Below are 18,886 nucleotides of genomic sequence, written 5' to 3'. Positions count from 1 at the left end.
ACTCTTTACAACATACTTTAAAAAGATTTAGAAAATGAAAGCATTAAGTTTTGCAGCATGAAAAACATGGGATGAGGGGAAACATTAGACACGGGATTCTCTATAAATGCATTAAAAAGATTCAAATCCCACAACCTCACATCTTACACACACACAGGATATTAGTCCTATGCACCACCACTCGACACGACTGATACTGTAAAGTATTTTATTAAAAAAAAAAAGTTAAGTTAAAATGGGGGGGGGGGTTTGAACCCTGCACCTCTGCTGCACCCCTGACACAGAAAACAGCTGCGTTAACCCACTACCTTAACTGATCAGTTAGTATAGTAGGCTTTTTTATGTAATATTAGGTTTGAAACTCTGATCTCTGGCATTATTCAATGGCTGAAAGAGTTATGAGTTATGATGGGCAAGGCGCCTATAAGAGGCAACAGCAGGAGCATACTGTAAAATCAGGGACAGACAGTTGAGAAGGATGAGTGTGTATCGATATGGGGGATGTTTCAGAACAAAACAGGAGAATGTCTACACACAATACCAAACAGACTTTTAAAATATGCATCATGATTTACAAACAAAAAGGAAAATGAAATTCAAATGTCTGGTATTAATGACTAACTTTAAGGGCAGGACAAAAAAAATAAGAATAGACATCAAGGACATCCTGTCAGCTTAGGCACAGGTATGGGGTATATGCGTGTGTGCATGAGTCTGTGCATATGAATGTATGTATGGGACAGTGAATGAAGTGGGTGCCTTGTGCCAATGACATGTGTGGGCTACTAGTGTTAACTACCAAAGGAAAATACTGATTTGCACTTCCTGTAGTTAAGGGATACTCAGAGACATGCAAATTAGCCAATAATGAGGTTGTTTCTCACTGTGGCTAATATGTCTCTGAATCACACTTTTTCTCATAGTGTAAACAGCCCCTTTTGGCTGCAGCTCTTACTGCCAGAGGTGAAGATCTTTCTGAATCCTTGAGAAAATCATTCTACTTGTATTTTTATGAAGTGATCCAAAACAAAATGGCAGATGACATGCCATCAGTGTGTCTAATGCCAAATCAGTGAATGTATAGTGTTGAATTCCTAAAAGCAGCAAATGTCAGTGTCTCTCAACAATTATTATGAAATGTAGAAAGATATTTTGCATTTTTCAAACAGAAATAATCAGGCATATTAAAACAACTTCTCTTCATGTGCCTGCTTGCAAATGTAGGACATGACTGTGATTTTATGCTGTATTACTCTCTGGTTCTGTAAAAAAAAATTTTGTTTGGTTATTCAGGTCCACTCAGTAGTACTGCTTAGTAGACAGTGATTTTAATTTCTACATACATTTTACTGTATTCAAAAAGCAAGCTACTCCACAAATGGTAGAGTTTAGTGCTTTGGGGCTCATTCAATTAGTTGACACCAAGTGTCACTTTGGAAATATGATTAGTGAAACCACAATACTATACAATGATAAGCCTGTGTTTATCTGCCTGTGCATGACAGAATTTTTATCTACTGTACATATGAATGAATGCATTAAGAATGCATGCAATGCAACACTTTCATCATAGTAACTACAACACAAATCTCTCACACTGTAAAATGCACAATATCTCATTAGTGTATAGGTCAATATCTATATATACTAGTGCATATGAGCAAATGCAGCTCTAGAAAAATCATAGTGCAAACAGGAACTCTCTTTGCAAAACAATTTCATCCATTCTAAAGGAGAATGCAATAACTATGCAGCTTAATTTTTCTTTCAAAATAAAATAAAAATACTATCCTTTGGAATAATGTGATTACAACATGACAAAAATAATAATCCTAATCCTTTTATTTTGGATACTGCATTACTGACTTTTGCCCTGTTTGAGGGTAATGTTGTCATGCTGTTACTTAAAAAAAACGATTATTTGTCATTTAAATGACTGCCAATTTTTAACTGTCAGACTGATATATTATCTTATGGTCTCAGCCTATGGTAAAGACTGAAATATAGACATCTAATGCCTTGATTGCGACAAGAAACTAACCACTGTAGCTACTTGTAACTGCGGTACTCAAAAATCACAACCTGGTACAAAGGGATTCCAACAGGAGTAAAATATGCTTAGGCCATCAGTTGTTCGATAACAGAAAATTACAGCAGGGAGAAAAAAAGAGAGAGCTTGTAGAAATGAGTAGCTCAGAAAAAATAAGCCCTCCGAAAATAGTAAATGCATCTTTAGTTCAAGAATATGTAAATTGTGCATGTCTACAAATTTCTGGCTAGCAAAACTGCATCTCATTTTACAAACTGATAAACACTGTAATGTCATAACATTGCAAAGAAACAAGATGGGAGATGCAGAGCCGATTCATCTAATGTGTGGTGCAAAATCAAAGAGTAACACTGAATTAAATAGCTAACCACTCACCACTGCACTCCATAAAACTACAGTAGTAAAATTATGCTCCACAATCAGGAAAAAAACATGCTTTAAGTCCTTTTCTGACGAACAAAAGGAACTTAAGTTCTTGCAACCCACCTCTAAGTTCTGTTAAGCTCTAGTCTTGTACTATAACTATAGTGTAAAAGCAACAATACTGGCCACCACAGAACAGCATCAAAAAACTATAATAATTTTAAAAGTTGTTAAATAATTTACTCTGCCATACTTCAGACATAATTGAGTTCCAGCAAAGTGTCTAACAAATGTTAAAGCTGCTGACACCTCAGAGGGAAATTTTACTTTTGTCCACTGTATGTGGAAAGTATTTTATGACTTTCAAAGCAGTTAAGCACTTTGCTCTCCTAATATTTTTTTTCCTGTAATTGGTAGCACATGGGGCAGATAAAGCACCATGCACTGCAAAGAATTAAGACCAGGTCTTTCTGATCATACAAAGTTGTGTGTTCATGAGTAGGATATCAAGATTTACCACTTCAGCAATACTTCACTCTGTTCTCAAGGTGAATTTCTTGGCATCCACGTTTTAAAGACATAACAACTTGGTTATGATTGGAGATCTGATAACAAGTCTCTTTTTTTTTCTTCTAGCAACATGCAACTCAGTGGCTTTTGCACAACAGAAGAGTTAATTTAGAAATACAAAACAAAGACTTTCCCTTTGGGAAATATTTTAAACTGTTACACTGTACAGTGTGGGTGCACTAGATATAAACAGCTCATAGAGTTAATATCATCCCTGAGCTGGAAATTGCCTATGGGCTGATCAACAAGATCAAGACAGGCCCAGAGTGCCTGCAGACCAAATGTGTATTCTTGTATCTGCAAATGACAAAATGTGTACTGTAAACCTGGGATTTGCACAAACTCAGGAAGAGCACAGATTTATTTCATACAAGGCAGAACATGCTTCAAAAGTCATTAAATACATACCATACAAGACAATTTATCCACATAAGGAAGACAGTGATGCTGCAGACATAATGAAAGGTTGGGAGGGTAGCCTAATGGTTAAGGTGTTTGCCTTACAGACACAAGGTGCAGGGTTTGACTCTCACAAGGGATAATTGTCTAGGCTTAAAATGGCTTGCAAGGGCAGTTAGCTTAGTACTAATCTATGAACCTATGCAGTTAGTGACTCTGGATGGGACTGCATACTGTTAATATTAAATTTTGACTGGAAAGGAAAAAAATAATAACGAAAATAAGTGCTGTAAACTAATATTTGAAACATCTACACTTCTTCCCTTGGAATTTGACCTGCTTTTTATAGCCTGCAGCCAACACTGCATTCACACGCAGGAAAAATCTACTTAGGTGCTGACATACCTGGCAGTTATGCAGATGTCAGGGGTGCACATGAGAAAGAAGTCACTGGCATTCTGTGTTTAAATACAGGTATAGTGCTGAATGAAATACAACTCAGCAGGGGTTAGTCAGGATTTTTGGAACTGTACTCCACAGTCAGTGCAGCCTTTTCAAAACTCATAAGCTTAACTTGAAAACTGAAAAAATGAATAATACATTAGGGCTTTTTGAATTAAATTTTACCACACCTTACTGCAAAAAAGTATTTGCAAAAATAAATATATATAGGCAATAGTAAACAATGTATGCTTGTATGTGATGTCCTTGTATCTCAAAGACAGCTAAGCTTGGGTTGACTAAAGATCCCTGTAAAGATCAAATGAATGCAGCTTAGCATAGTCTCTTTTTAAATGACTTCACATAGTGCCACTTTGCTGACACATGTTTTACAGGTAATAAGCAAATATGTTTTGATAACCTGTAAAGGGTAGTTTGTAACTAGCTGGATGAACATATTTCTGTGTTTTGCAAGGAACATCCTGGCCCTGTCTCCTATGCACCTGCTAATGGCCATTTGTTTTCTGTACTTCACACAGGATGGGTAAACTGACCTCTCATTACTGTTTGGAGTTGTGTGTGTTTCTTAAAATAAACAATTTAGTGCTTGCATGCTTTATTTGCTTCCACATACATTTTACAGCCAACTCTATCAGCTGCTTTTTATACTATAACAATAAGTGTTAATTACAAAAATGGTGAAACAGCTGTATTGTGGGCCTGGGACCCAAGATAATTTTAATTTCTGCATGATCAGCATTTTGAACAAGATGAAATTAACAGCACCAGACTGAGTACAACAGTGTCTTCCTGTACATTTGTTCATACAAAAAATACTACAAAAACATGAAATGAAATTTACCACAACTAAAAAGATCTGTGGAAAAATACAGAAAACTGAAATGACTACTAGCAAGGATTATAGTATCGCTTTGTTTTTCAACAGCAGATTGCAACTTTTTTCTTACACAGAAAAAAAACATTTGTAATGAGCTGTAAGCACCAGTTCACTGACAGCAAACATACTTCTGCAGGTTCAAAACTGGTACAAAAGGTTACAGATCCCATTAATAGTTCTCAATGCTCAGTTGGATACAACACATAAGCTGCAACTAATACAACTTCAGTTTGATAAACACTGGCATTTTATACATTCTGTTTTTGTAAGTCCATCACAGATAGCTAATAGATTCTGCATTTTTGAATCACCTGATGCACAAAAAGAGATTTTGTTCATATTTACAAGCACAAACTACTCAAATGTCTCCCATCTCTTTCTGAGCTGTTCCACATTACCATGCACAGGAGCTACTTCTTGTTTTGTCTTGTTTAACAAATCTTCAAATGGATCTTTATGATCCTCTGCCTTTGGAGGAGCTGTATACTTTTCAATACCTTTGGAGGACTTTGAGGCAGTCAAAGGTGGCATCACAGGTTCTGAAACTATAGCTGGTATGGCATCTACCCTGTGATGGCTTACAGATGACATCTGAAGTACTGATATGGTACTGGGTGTTGCAGAGGCAGGCTGCATAAAGATGTTCTGTGAAGAGGTTTGACTGTGCTGTAAAAATGGAACGGATGGAGTTAGTGTTGATGGTTGACTGAACACATTTGACAATGATGGTGCTGAGAAGTTTCTTTGTGGTCGGAAGAAGGCATGATTTGGAGGGATGTAGTTAGTGTTAAACATGGAAACTGTAGGTGACACAAATTGGCTTCCAGATGGTCTGGGTAAAGGAATTTGAAGGGCAGATGGTGCAGTTTGGGTAAATGGATTTAGAGAGGTCTGTGAAAATGGTGCAATTGGTGCTGAAGAAGATGAGTACCCCAGGTGCTGTCCAAACGGTGAGACAAACTCTGTTCCTCCACAAAGAAAGTTAGCAGGAGTAGACTCTAGTGTGTGTGTGGATCTCTGAAGGTCTAATGAGGGCTGTGTTTCAGTAGTGCATGCACTACTGCTTGAGCTGAGGGGATCCAGAAGGCTGAGAAGGTCCTCAGTGCTAATGCTTTCTGCGCCCACCTTAGTAGGCTTAAGAACATCACTCGGAGATGAACCTGAAAAAGGCTGAGAAGCTTGGGAAGAGTAACTTGGAGATGGTCTATATTCTGGGTCAGTGGACTTCCTTTTGGATCCATACGGTTCTTGAAGTAGCTCTGCGACAGACAATGTCTTTGAAGTTTCTGCTAAAACAGACTGCTGTTTTGCTACTCTCATTGCAGGTGGAGGAGGAACGATGCCCAGTTCTGGAGTCTTCCTCCCCTGAGGCCTAGGAATAGTGATGCTACTTTGTATACCAGTACCGCTGTTCTCTTTGTCCTGAAAAGTCAGTAAACTTTCTTCACTTGGGGGTCTTGGTGAAACTGACAGGACCCCACCACCAAAATGTTTTAAATGCCTTTCTGAGGAATTTATAGATGATTTCATAGAGAGTGCCATGTCATCCTGACCCATACTCCAGAGTTTATTGTAAGGGGGCAAGTGATTAATTCCAGGCAGACTTTTGTTCCTTTCAGGCATATTTAACTCCATACGCTGTCAAAAACAGAGAAGACAAATTAAGAACTGAAAGGACCAAATCTTATCATATAACTTCATATAAACTGCACAAGCTAGTAATCCAAGAGCCTTTTTATTGGAAAGGTAACTACACAATTTATTTCAATGCATAAAAGTTCAACAACCTCATTCAATGATTGTGGCACTCACTTGGAGAAGTTATCTACTCAATAAGACTAAAATAAGTTACTATGCATACTTCAGGATAGGAAGGGTAAGTGTGGCAAAAGCATTTAACTATGTCAATGGAAGTAAGGTGCAAAGGGACAGTGTCCCACCAGAAACCCAAAGTCAAAGTGTGTTTGTGGGGGGGGGGGGGGGGGTCTACTCAGATGTGATGCGAGTTAGTATATTTTAAACAGATGATGTCACATATGCTTGGAACACCCTTTCATAGGAAGCTGTGGAACCTACACCAGTGGTGGAAGTTGAAATTGCAAATGTCAAACATAAGGCAAATATTGCTGGATGTAGGAAACTGTGACTTACTAAAACTAAGCAACTTCTATTTCCACAAGTAGAATTACTTATAAAAGCTACCTGCATTTTAAACCTTGCTAGGCCCATAGTCTCGTAGTTTAATTCACAGCTGTGCCATAATTGTGTACTACTATTACTGCTGCCAGATGTGTACCTTAGTCATCTATTACTGTAGTGTTTCAATAAACAAGGTTACTGGTACATTTCTGCATAGTAAGGTGCCTTACTCTGTAGTACAAGGTCAACAGTGAGAGGAATTGTTTCTGCTCCAATCTGTGCTTCAGTGCTTTTATATTCTTATCTTTTACCTGTTTAAAGTTGCATTCTATGTCTGCCCCACTCCCCACTAACACATTAAGCTAAAGTTTCTGAAAGCACTCCAATACTGCCTTTATTGAACTGGATGCCTCTCTACCTAGACTGCTTGCTCTTCCTAACCCTCCCACGCATTTGCCGCTGATTTACAAGGCTGTGTCTCTGGCCTCCGCCCCTGCATTCCAGAAGTGTTTTACTTGTATCAAGTGCTATCAACGCAAAGTTAAGTACCTTTGATTCCTAAATCGCACTTAAGATATTTTGAGTGATTGCTACTGCTTCCTGCTTTTATGTGTACATTTCACTGATTTTCTTCTTACTTTTAGTGTTTTAGACCATGTTGAAATTGCCTTTAGCAAGAGATTTCCAGCTAGTTGCTTAAGTGGTTTGTGGTACCATTCAACTTGTGGGTCTCTTCTACTGTGTTTTTACATACTGGGTTTATTCATCTTGTGGCAGGAGATTTTTGCCTGGTCTAAGCTGACAAATACACAGAAGGACTCATAGTGTAGTCATTTTATTGGTCAGAGAGCTCATTAGTTAGTTTTCTGGGTTTTTTTTCTGTGCTGCTATAAATTTTGCACATTTGTGTTGGTTAGCAGTGCCCTGTGTACAGTATCAAACACAGCAATACAGCGCAAATAACTTACGTGAAGACAAGCTTAAAGCAATTAGTTGGGAGTCAAGTGGCAATACCTAGAGATTTAGTAGAATTCAGTATTGTGTAAACAGTAACATCAGCAGAATTTAGTACTGTTTAGCATAATCTGCTCCAATAAAGCACACTTATTAGTCTGCACCAACAAAGCACCCTTAATAGCTTTCTAACTTCAATACACCACCCCCTTGTAGCTCACAGATCAAAAGGACTGGACAATATGGATAGACAATTTCTTAACTTCACTGTAGTTAGCCTGGTGGATATGGGCATTTTGAGACAATGTAGCAATTGCCTCATGTTTACTTTCAACCACTTACTCCTTAAGGAAACAGACACAGTATGTGAGAAGTGCACTTACACAATGATGCTGGAGGCTACACTTTTGCATACAAGTACATATCAGGTTGTCAAAACCACACACAATACCCACCTCACAAAGCACACAACACTCACAGAAAAGTACAGTTGTACACACCATAAATGTAGATGTTCGAGTGTATTCACTGTTGCAGTCAACACATTTGGGTTATATGATTGCAGGTCGCCCTCAGTTGGCCTGATTGTCAAAGTCTTGGGTCCTGTGTCAGTTGCTGTCTCATCTTCCATGACATTAGGTAGTCAGGGGTATAAAACATGCAGCTGATGCCATTACATCAGTTTTTCTTGCCCCAGATGTCAGGTGCCCCCATAATGGGAAGCAATTATATACAAGGTTACACCTCCAACAAAAAAGCAAATACACCAAAAAGCTTTAAACAAGACTAGAGGTATAGTCAATAGAAGTTAGGGGGCTGGAGGGAGGGTAACCAAGACTGCAACAGTGAATACACTTGAACATCTACATTTATGGTAAGTGTACACAACTGTACTATGTTCTTCATGTTTCACTGTTGCAGTCATCACATTTGGGTAGATTCCCAAAGCTAAGGATGGGAGGAGGCAATTAGATAGCATTTGGACCAGCTAAAAGGCCCTGAAAGACTGGAGTGACAAAGCCAGCTCTAGATTTAGAAAAAAATTGGCAAGTGGTAATGCTTGGTGAAGGTATGTACAGAACTCCAGGTAGCAGCTTCTAGGATGTCCCTGGTAGGGTCACCTCTGAGAAAGGCTGTAGAGGTAGATGCAGCCCTGGTTGAATGCGGTCTTATACCCTGTGGGGTAGGTTTTCTATGGTGCTTATAGCAGAAATGAATGTAATGGCCTATCCACTTAGAAATTGTTTGCTTTGAAATGGCCTTCCCCTCTGCCCATGCAGCAAATGCCACCAGCAGCTGTTCAGATTTCCTGAGAGGCTTACTCCTGTCCAAGTAAAATCTCAGTTGTCTGTGCACATCCAAGGAGTGCAGTATTTACTCCCCTTTGTTCTGTGGATTAGAAAAGAAGGTTGGCAAATGAATGGACTGATTAAGGGCCACACTGGATACCACCTTGGGTATAAAGGAGGGACTGGTCCTGAGGGACACCCTGTCTGCATGAAAGATGATGAAAGGCTCCACTGCCATGAGGGCCTGTAATTCAGACATCCTTGTTGCTGAAGTGATGGATAGAAGGAAGGCTGTTTTCCAAGAAAGGAATTTCAAATCTGCATTTGCAGCTGGCTCAAAGGGAGGAACAGTGAGCTTTTCCAATACAAAGTTAAGGTCCCAGGCTAGAGTAGGGGCTCTCCTGGGTGGTCTTAAGTTTTTGGCTCATCTGAGAAATTGCTTCAGCAGTGGATGAGAGAACAGGGGTGGTTCTGTGTTGTAATATGCTGAAATGGCTGAGGCATGAATTTTGACGGAAGAAAAGGAAACGCCCTTGTGAAGCATCCCAGTTAAGTACTGAAGAATATGGGGTAAATAGGGTACTGCTGTGCCCATCCCCTGAGTTTGGTTCCAGGAACAGAATCTTTTCCATTTTTCAGCATAGGATTTTCTAGAACTAGGCCTCCTTGCCTCCAGAATGACATCCATCACTTGCTTATTGTGGGGCGGTAACGGAGAGGTCAGGTAATTAGCCAGGCTGCAAGGTTCAGAGTTTGAAGCTGTGGGTGCAGAATCTGGACCTCCTGCTGGGACAGCAGGGCAGGGGTCTGAGGCAGGTGCCATGGTGCCAGCAGTGACACACTGCACAAGAGGGGGTACCAGTGTTGGCATGGCCAGTCCAGTGCAATCAGTATTGTCCTTGGTTTGTCCTGTTTGATCTTTAGTAGCACTTTGGAGAGGAGAGGTGAAGGACAGGGCATCCACTTTCCAAGCTTGTTTGTGAGGAGTCCTTGTGCAGTATTTGTCCATTTGGTAGTTCCGAGGGGAGGCAAACAGGTCTATCTCTGGGCTCCCCCATTTGTTTCTCAATATGTTGAATATATTTGGTTCCAGTTTCCACTCGTGTGTGTCCAAGAGATTTCTGCTTAGGTCGTCTGCCAGTGTATTTAGCTTTCCTGGCAGGAATTGGGCCTGTAGGTGCACTTGGTAGCTCAAGGCTGTGTTCCACAGAGCCATGGCTAGTCTGCAGAGAGGGTATGAGTGGGTTTCCCCCTGCTTGTTTATGTACCACATAACAGTGGAGTTGTCCATCTTTACCAATAATTGTCCTGGAAGAATGTGGTCCTTGAAGGCTGTCAGAGCATTCTGTACAGCTAACATTTCTTTTTGATTGATATGCAGGTGCATTTGACTTGGGTTCCATTTGCCCTGAATGCACTGCCCTGCTAAGTGAGCTCCCCATGCATAGTCTTATGCGTCTGTTGTTAGGGTTTGGGCGGCAGGGGGTAGAGTGAATGGCAGTCCCTTGTTTTGGTGGCAGGCCTCTGCCCACCAAAGGAACTCTATCTTTAGACAAGGTATGATAGGAATCATTGATTCTTGATCCTGAGAATGTTGACACCATAGGCTTTTTAGATGCCATTGTAGTTTCCTTATATGCAGTCTTGCATATGGAATTAGTAGAATGCAAGAGGCCATGAACCCCAGTGCTTGCAGTATTTTCCTTGCAGATAGCTGGGTTTTTGTGGCCAGTAGATTAAAGTAGGCTGTCAAATGAACTTGTTTGTCTGGAGTGAGGTAGGCCATCTGGGAAGTTGTATTCAAACTTGCTCCCAGGAATACAATTTGTTGGCAGGGTACAAGATTTTATTTCTTTTTGTTTATGGTGTACCCCAGAGAAGTTAGCAATTTCTTTACAAATGACAGATGATTTAATAGTTTGTCCGCCTGAATTAGACAATCCCCCCAGGTATGGGTATATTTGAATATCTCTTTGCCTGCACAATGCAATGACTGGAGCTAGGCACTTTGTGAGTACCCTGGGAGTAGTAGATAAGCCAAAGGGCAGTGCAGAGAACTGACAGTGCATGTAGTCTGCTCTGAAGCGTAGGTATCTTCTGCAAGATTCCCTTATTGGGATGTCCAGTGGTGCCAACCAGGCATTTTTGCCTAGCATGTGATGAAGAATTAGCATCTTGAATTTTGGGATTACCAAAAATGTGTTCAGAATAGACAGGTCCAGGATAGTATGCCAGGAACTGTCTTTCCTGGGTACCAGGAAAAGTCTTGAGTAAAAACCTTGCCCCCATTCTTCTTGTGGAACAGGGTGAATAGCCCTGATGCTTAAAAGAGAGAGAACCTGCTTTAGAGCCTCTGCCCACTGATTTGGAGGTAGGTCTGGCCAACTGTTTGGGGTTGGTAAGGAGTGGAAGTGGAATCTGTATCCTTGGGAAACTATATTTAGAACCCATTTGTCCTGGGTAATGAGTTTCCAATTTTTTGCATGCAGGGCGATCTTTCCCCTTAAAGGAACAGTCAGTTGAGCAGGGCTTGGAAGGTTTAAAGTTAAGTCATTGAGGCAATTTACCATGTGGGAAGTCTTACTACTCCCTGTTTTGGAAGTGGGAGGCCCCCCATTGCTTAGTCCTGTGAGCACCCTGGGGCTGGAGCCTGGGTGTTCTGCTGGTTCTGGGTTTGGACTGAGAAGGCCTGGAAGAGGCAGGAAAGGACCACTTCTTAGAGGGCTAATGCCTACTAAATCTGGGAGGCTGTACTTGCAGGAAATCTTTAACAGTTTGCATAGATTTAGCTTTTTCCTCCATCTTTTTAAGTACTTCTTCTGCTTTATTGCCAAACAGGCGGTCATAGTTTAAGGGAGCATCCAGTAATTTAGCTTTAACATGATCTAGCAAAGATTGCTCCTTAAGCCAAGCATGCCTTCTAAGTACAGACCCAGTGACAGCAGTCCTGCAAGATGCCTCTAATGAATCAAAACCACACTGCAAAGTATGTTTTCCCATTTGTTCAGCAGAATGCATTAAATCCTGTAATTCTTTATTTTCAGCTCAGTCAGGAATCAACATAATTTTCTGTTTAAGTAATCCAATAATATGCTGCTGATACTTTAACATATGAAACTGGCAGTTTAGGGCCCTAATGGCTAATGTTGCAGAAGTGTATACCTTCTTACCCCATCTATCCAGCGCCGTGGAATCTCTATTAGAGGGGGTAGAGTTTTTGGCAGTAGTGGCCTTAATGCCCTTGGGTCCCTGTGAAATGGTCTCAGGATCCACAGTAGGATTTTTAAAGAAGAACTTGGGAGAGTCAGGTACCCTGTAATACCTATAAGGTTTTCTGGGAGCAGGAGGTAAGCTGTCAGGGGCCAGGCTAGATTCCGAGAAGGCATCATCTACAATGTCCAGTACAGGAGGGATAGCTAAAGGCCTGTGTTGAGGCAGGAGTAAGAATCACCTAAGCCTCTTTTTGGAGTCAGAGTAATCCTGGCTTTCTCAGCAGAAATGCTCCCTAAGAGTATGCAAGGTTTCACCAAAAAAGAAATCCTCTGGAGGGGAAGCAGAGGGAATGGAATCCTCTGCATAATAATCCACATAGGTAGATAAGGGCATATCCTGGTCATCAGAAAAAACAGAAATTTCAGAATCCTAATCAGAAGGAAAATCAGTTCTAGGTCTCTTAGAGGGAAAAGGGTGGCTTCCCCTGATTAGAGTAATAAGGTCTTCAGCCATTCTTATCATTAGTTTTTTAGGCATAGGGGCCTAACCATGCGGTCTGGGTGTCAGTTTTCTAGGCATGGATCAAGTTTTAGGCCTTGAAGAAGAAGAAGATGGCGTCAGTTTAATATGCAAGTCAGTAGGCCTGAATGCACCCTCAGAAGCCGGTGCCTGCACAGCGGCTCCGGACACATCCAAGGTAGAGACATCCGCAGGTTCCACAGTTGAAGAAGCATCTTGCGACATACAGGACTCCGAATGGGTCTCAGTAGAGGCCTGCGAATCTGAAGTAGTGGGTATCAGGGGCTGCGAAAGTGCCTCATTTGAGTACCAGCGAACTAGCGACTAGCTTAGGAGAAGCGTCGTCGGCAGCTTTGGATCTATGCAGTCTGTCTCTGTCTTTATCTTTGCATTTTTTCGGAAAGTCGGTAGTCGGGTGGCTTACCAAGCCATTTCTGGATGACTGAACCGAGTACCAAAATATTTAGATGTGAAAGTGAACCGACGACTAATAGTATGAGGTTTGAATAAGGCACATAACCGACAGTGAGGTACATTGTGGTCTGGGCCTAGGCAAGGAATGCAGTATGAATGAAAATCTTTATGAGGTATTTGCTTTCCACAAGAAATACAATTGTTAACTTTTACTGACATCAGTTTAGAGCAAGAAAAAGGTTCCCCGATGGGGTACTTAGCTTAGTTGAAGACTTCGGATCTGAAACTCAAAAACGAAAATTTCAGGAGTTGGCTGACTGGCACTTGCGAACTGCTTCGGGCATCGCACGGCAAGAAAGACTGGTGTAATGGCGTCGGCTGCATGCTTTATACCCCTGACTACCTGACGTCATGGAAGATGAGACAGCAAGTGACGCAGGACCCAAGACTTTGACAATCAGGCCGACTGAGGACTACCTGCAAGCAGATAACCCAAATGTGATGACTGCAACAGTGAAACACGAAGAACATCTAAGGTATGTTGAGGCACTTAAAAGCAATCTTCCTAAACAGCAAAGATTGCCTAGACCACCTGTTGTCAAAGCTATGCCTTAGCAAGTCTAAAGACACTCAGATAAAACAACACCTAACAACACACATACCTGTCACTCTCAGTGCAGCCCCAAATATTAAGCCTATAAGGGAAGCAAACACACTTCCCAGGATTTTCCTCATATTGGACTCCATTGTAAGATATATTGATGCCCCTCTAACCACGGTGAACAAGGAGAAAATAACTGTTAGTTGCCTATCTGCCAAACAACGCATGCACTCAAGTCATTACACCACAAGTACCAGTGTGATTCCATCATGCCAACAACAGCAAACAGGTAATCCACTGTGGAAGAGGTCTGTGTGATAAAGAACAAAATTCCAAAAAGTATAATCCACAGAACCAACCATGGCAGCAGCAAGTAATGAAAAAGCAGCTTTAATTAAAAATAAAATAAAAAGGTGAGCGCTTTCATGTCCAACTAAGCACTTCTTCAGACCAACAAAAATGATTAAAAACAGCTGTCTTAAATATAAAGGTACATAGCCATTTAACCCTTTATGAGCATCTGCTTGAAACCTGATTATCCATTTAGTCTCACACTCTTCTGTAAAGTTTTTGATGTCTCCCAAACATTGCTTGGGAGCAATGCTCTCAAGCACTCAACTTCAGTTTGTGTACATCTCTCTCTTCCTGTACATGTCTTTGCTAGTGCATTCCTTAAATCTTTATTCCTATTGGCTATCAGATTTTCTCTAACTCTATCCTTTAACAATCTGTTGGTCTTACCTATATAAAAACATGTACATGCTTGGCAGCAAGCCAAATAAACAACATTGGCAGTAGAGCAATTGGCATTGACCCTAAAGTCAAACACCTGATTAGTCATAGGATGCATGAATGTATTGCTGCAATCTATACACTGACAAAAATTATATCTACCGTATGGCGTTGTCCCCCTCTGTATCTGCCCTCCTACCTTCTGTTTCTTGCTATAGCATAAGAGTCTCTTCAAAGATTGTTTATTCTTAAAGACAAAACATGGATGTTGACCTATAATACTTCCTATCTTAGTATCTCATAATAAAACTGGCCAGTTCATTTTCACTATGTTTTAAAAAATATCAATATTACTTGTGTAATGCATCAAAAAACTGACCCTATTACTATCTCCATTGTTGACAATCTGGCTATGGCTAACAATAGTACCTCTATCTGAGTAATAAGGTTGAGCTGAAGTCTTCCTTAAAGTTCTCACCTCCCTGGCCATACTTTCCACTTCACTTCCCTATATCCTCTGTCTTTAAACTCCTGTGTTAGAATACTCAAACTAGATTCAAACACATTATCCTTACTATTCAATCTCAAGACTCTTATGCCCTGACCTTTCAACACATTCCTAAACACCCTGGAAGGATGCATACTGTCTCTCCTCAATGTACTTACACAACAGGGTTTCCTATAAAGTCTAATGGGTATCCTGTTGTCCTCCGATCTAAACACTTCTACATCTAAGATCTAGCAGATTTTGAACATTTATATGTGAACTTCAAAAAAGATATAAACAGCACCAAGAGTTCTGCATGGACGGCAGGTGCAAAGGCTCAAAATGGTCAAAGTACACAACAGAAAATAGCCAGCACCAACTGGAACGGAAGTTTACTGTATAAAACCACAGTCAACTCAAAACGGTTTTGGCCCAATAGTCTTTGTCAATGTATAACCTAACTGTAGTAAACTCAGTATATATAATATCATGAACGTAACTGAATCAGTCAACAATATTGCAATTATAAGTGCTCATTTAAACCAGGTGGAAACCATCCACCCAGTCTCACATTCCATGATTTTTGATTTCTTTTCAGAATGTTATGCCAGCCTCTCTTGAAACATCTACTGCCCATGATTCTGTCAATAATAATAAATTTGAAACTGGCTGAATTGTGTCAGTTGTATGTTTATACAAGGCATTAGTCAAATATTTATTTCTGATGTTACTCAGGTGTTCGGAAATACGAAGTCTGAAAGATCTGGAGGTTTGGCCAATATAAAATGCTGAACAGGTACATACTGCAAGGTAAGTAACCCAGTCACTACTGCAATTAGAAAAATATTGATAGAAAAAAACTTTGAGGTATTCTTGCTAGTAAACTCCTTTGTCTGATAAATATGTTTACAGAAAGAGCAATGCCCACAAGAATAACACCCAACTAACTTAGTCCCATCCAATGTAACTTATGATAAATTTTCTGATGGTATGTTGCATTTGTAATGACTGAAGTAACTACCCAAAGTTTTTCCTTTTTGAAACGAAAATGAACATCTGTCACCTAACAGACCCTGCAATTTATCATTGGCCAGCAGTATGTCCCAATGATTATGCAGTAAATCTAGAAATCCATGTGTATTCCTACAATAACTAGTGGTGAACCTGATTTTACTGTGATCCTTCTGATGGTCACTTTTGTTATATTTAAGGAGATCACTTCTGGAGAGTAAATGAACCTCTTTACTAGTTTTAACCAATTTGGCTAAAGGATAACCATGTTCGTTAAAACATGCAATCAAGTCCCGGTCAAAACACATATAATCCTCAGTGTTAGAGCAAATCTGATGGACCCTCATAAATTGAGACTTGGGAATTTTATGGATAACATGCTTGGGGTGACAGCTGGAGGTGAATGATAAGGTGTTCGAATGATGGGGTTTCCTAAATAATGAACTAGATAGTGTACCATCCCATTGTCTATGTAAAATGACATCCAAAAAAGAAATGGACACCCGTTCATAATTAACCGTAAAACTTATACCCCTTTTATTCTCATTTAAATGGCGGATGAATTCTTGTAAATATATTTTGTCCGATTTTACCACCATCCAACAGTCATCCAGAAAACGTCGCCAGATATATATTTCATCAAGAAATAAATTATGGCTCATCATAAATAATCATTTGTTCAAGGTAGCCCATAAACAAATCCGCATATATGGGTGCAAAGATGCACCAATAGCTGTCCCCTTAAGTTGTAGATAACATTTGTTGTTAAAGTAAAATACATTTTTAGTAAGGACCTGCTCTGCCAAACACAAAAGGAACGTATTGAAACCTGGACTATATATTGAAGTATATAACCTTCAGTTGACCTCTAACCACACTGTGAAAGATTTTGTACATAAGTGTATTTAGTTATGCATAGGTCAGCTAAAGGTAATTTGAAAGCAGAACAAACACCTATGTTAGTTTCCAGTGGAAGAGATCTTACTGGAATAAACATGGTGAGGTTAGTACCTGAATAATTTGGACCCAGCAGACATGAGATTACCACACCCCAGATTTAATTTTTATGAAATACTGCAAAAACTGGAGACTCACCCTTGTATGACTTGGGAAATAAAAAGTATGCAATAACTACAGTGATCAGATATCGGTGGTTTTTATCAGGCAAGCAGAACTACGTTTACTTTAAATATTATCTGTGAGTGGTAAATCCAGTACAGGGCTAAAAAGCCACAGTAAGTACTGCTTATTTCATGTGAAAGTGTTGCTTTGGCACAGGTTGGCACAAGGATTCATTACATTACCAGGGCTGAGGCTGTGAAGCATCCATGTGGAAGGCATACTGTCATAAACAGACTAGCAAAATTTAAGTATTACCACCAAATGTTGTAGGGTAAGCATTAGGCTTCTAGAGAAAGTAAACCCGGTGAAGCGAGCTGCAAATGTTTAGATGTAAGATCCCCTTGCTATACATTTCTCACACAAGAGTCTAGCATACCCTAACTCAAATCTTTTAATAAGTGTATTAATTTTTTTCCTTATCTACTAGTACATATCTTTTGGGGAAAAATAAGGAACTAATAGAGCAAATGACGTAATTAAAATAAAGATTTTTTTACATGAACATAAATGGCCTCTTAAAAGTAATTATTTTGTCAAAGTGAAGTATACCAGCGCCACACCCCAAACAAACAAACAAACAAAAAAAATCTCTTTAAAAATGGATGGAGCTTATTAAATGGGAAATATCAGAACATTTTAATCTTCCAGGAAACCCATTCTTCGGAAGGGAGTGGATTAGGATAGGTCAGAACAATTACAGCTGACAGAGTAAAATCCCACCTGCACCTCACCCTGCATCTCCTTGTCACTGGTTCAGTCTGCCCACAAATTAGTCATTTTCTCTGTCAGGTCTAGTGGTATCACCCCACCATCAAATGAGACCATCTTTAGGGGCTTCTCCAAGGCAAACCTACTTCAACTTGTAAAAGACCTAAGTAAAATTCCGAACAATCCCTTGCAAATGGACGAAATTTAGAGGACTGTTGCATTCACCTCTCACTTCTACCGGCACCTGAAAGTACTGCTGTGTACACTTACCATAAATTTAGATGTTCAAGTTTATTCACTGTTACAGTCATCACCATTTGGGTTATCTGCTTGAAGTAGCCCTCAGTCGGCCTGATTAACAAAGTCTTGAGTCCTACGTCGGTTGCTGTCTCTTCTTCTGTGACGTCAGGTCATCAGGAGTATAAAACATGCAGCTGACATCATTACATCAGTTTTTCTTACCCCAGATGTCAGGTGCCCCCCTAATGGGAAGCAATAAAATCTATAAATATACAAGATTATACCTCCAACAAAAAAGCAAATACACCAAAAAGCGTTTAACTATTGTAAAGGAGAGGAGGTATAGCCAAAAGAAGTCAGGGGGCTGGAGGGAGGGTAATCAGGACTGCAACAGTGAACACACTCGAACATCTACATTTATGGTAAGTGTACACAACTGTACTATATTCTTCATGTTTCACTGTTGCAGTCATCACATTTGGGTAGATTCCCAAAGCTAAGGATGGGAGAAGGAATTTAGATAGTATTAGGACCAGCTATAAGGCCCTGCAAGACTGCAGTGGCAAAGCCAGCTCTGGATTTAGAGAAAATTGGAAAATGGTAATGCTTGGTGAAAGTATGTACAGAACTCCAGGTAGCAGAAATGAATGCAATGACCTATCCATTTGGAGATGGTTTGCTTTGAAATAGCCTTCCCCTCTGTCCCAGCAGCAAATGCAACCAGCAGTTGTTCAGA

The 18,886-nt window shown here is 40.1% G+C and overlaps 1 protein-coding gene across 4 annotated transcripts in view; it reads right to left on the bottom strand.

Annotated features, from left to right (window-relative positions):
- Window positions 1–4,533: 4,533 nt before the first annotated feature.
- Window positions 4,534–18,886, bottom strand: part of DENND1A (DENN domain containing 1A) — a 4,751,104-nt gene continuing 4,736,751 nt past the window's right edge. For all 4 annotated transcript variants that reach the window (XM_044058260.1, XM_044058262.1, XM_044058261.1 and 1 more), the window contains one exon: window positions 4,534–6,359. In XM_044058260.1, coding sequence (XP_043914195.1) covers window positions 5,076–6,359 — 1,284 coding nt within the window. In that variant the 3' untranslated portion in view covers window positions 4,534–5,075. The remainder of the gene's footprint in view (window positions 6,360–18,886) is intronic.

The sequence above is a fragment of the Protopterus annectens genome, chromosome 16.part0 (assembly GCF_019279795.1).
Source record: "Protopterus annectens isolate FY-2018-M chromosome 16.part0, PAN1.0, whole genome shotgun sequence".
NCBI classification, from domain to species: domain Eukaryota; kingdom Metazoa; phylum Chordata; order Ceratodontiformes; family Protopteridae; genus Protopterus; species Protopterus annectens.
Note: the sequence above shows the minus strand (reverse complement) of the source record. Positions and strands in the feature narration are given on the sequence as shown.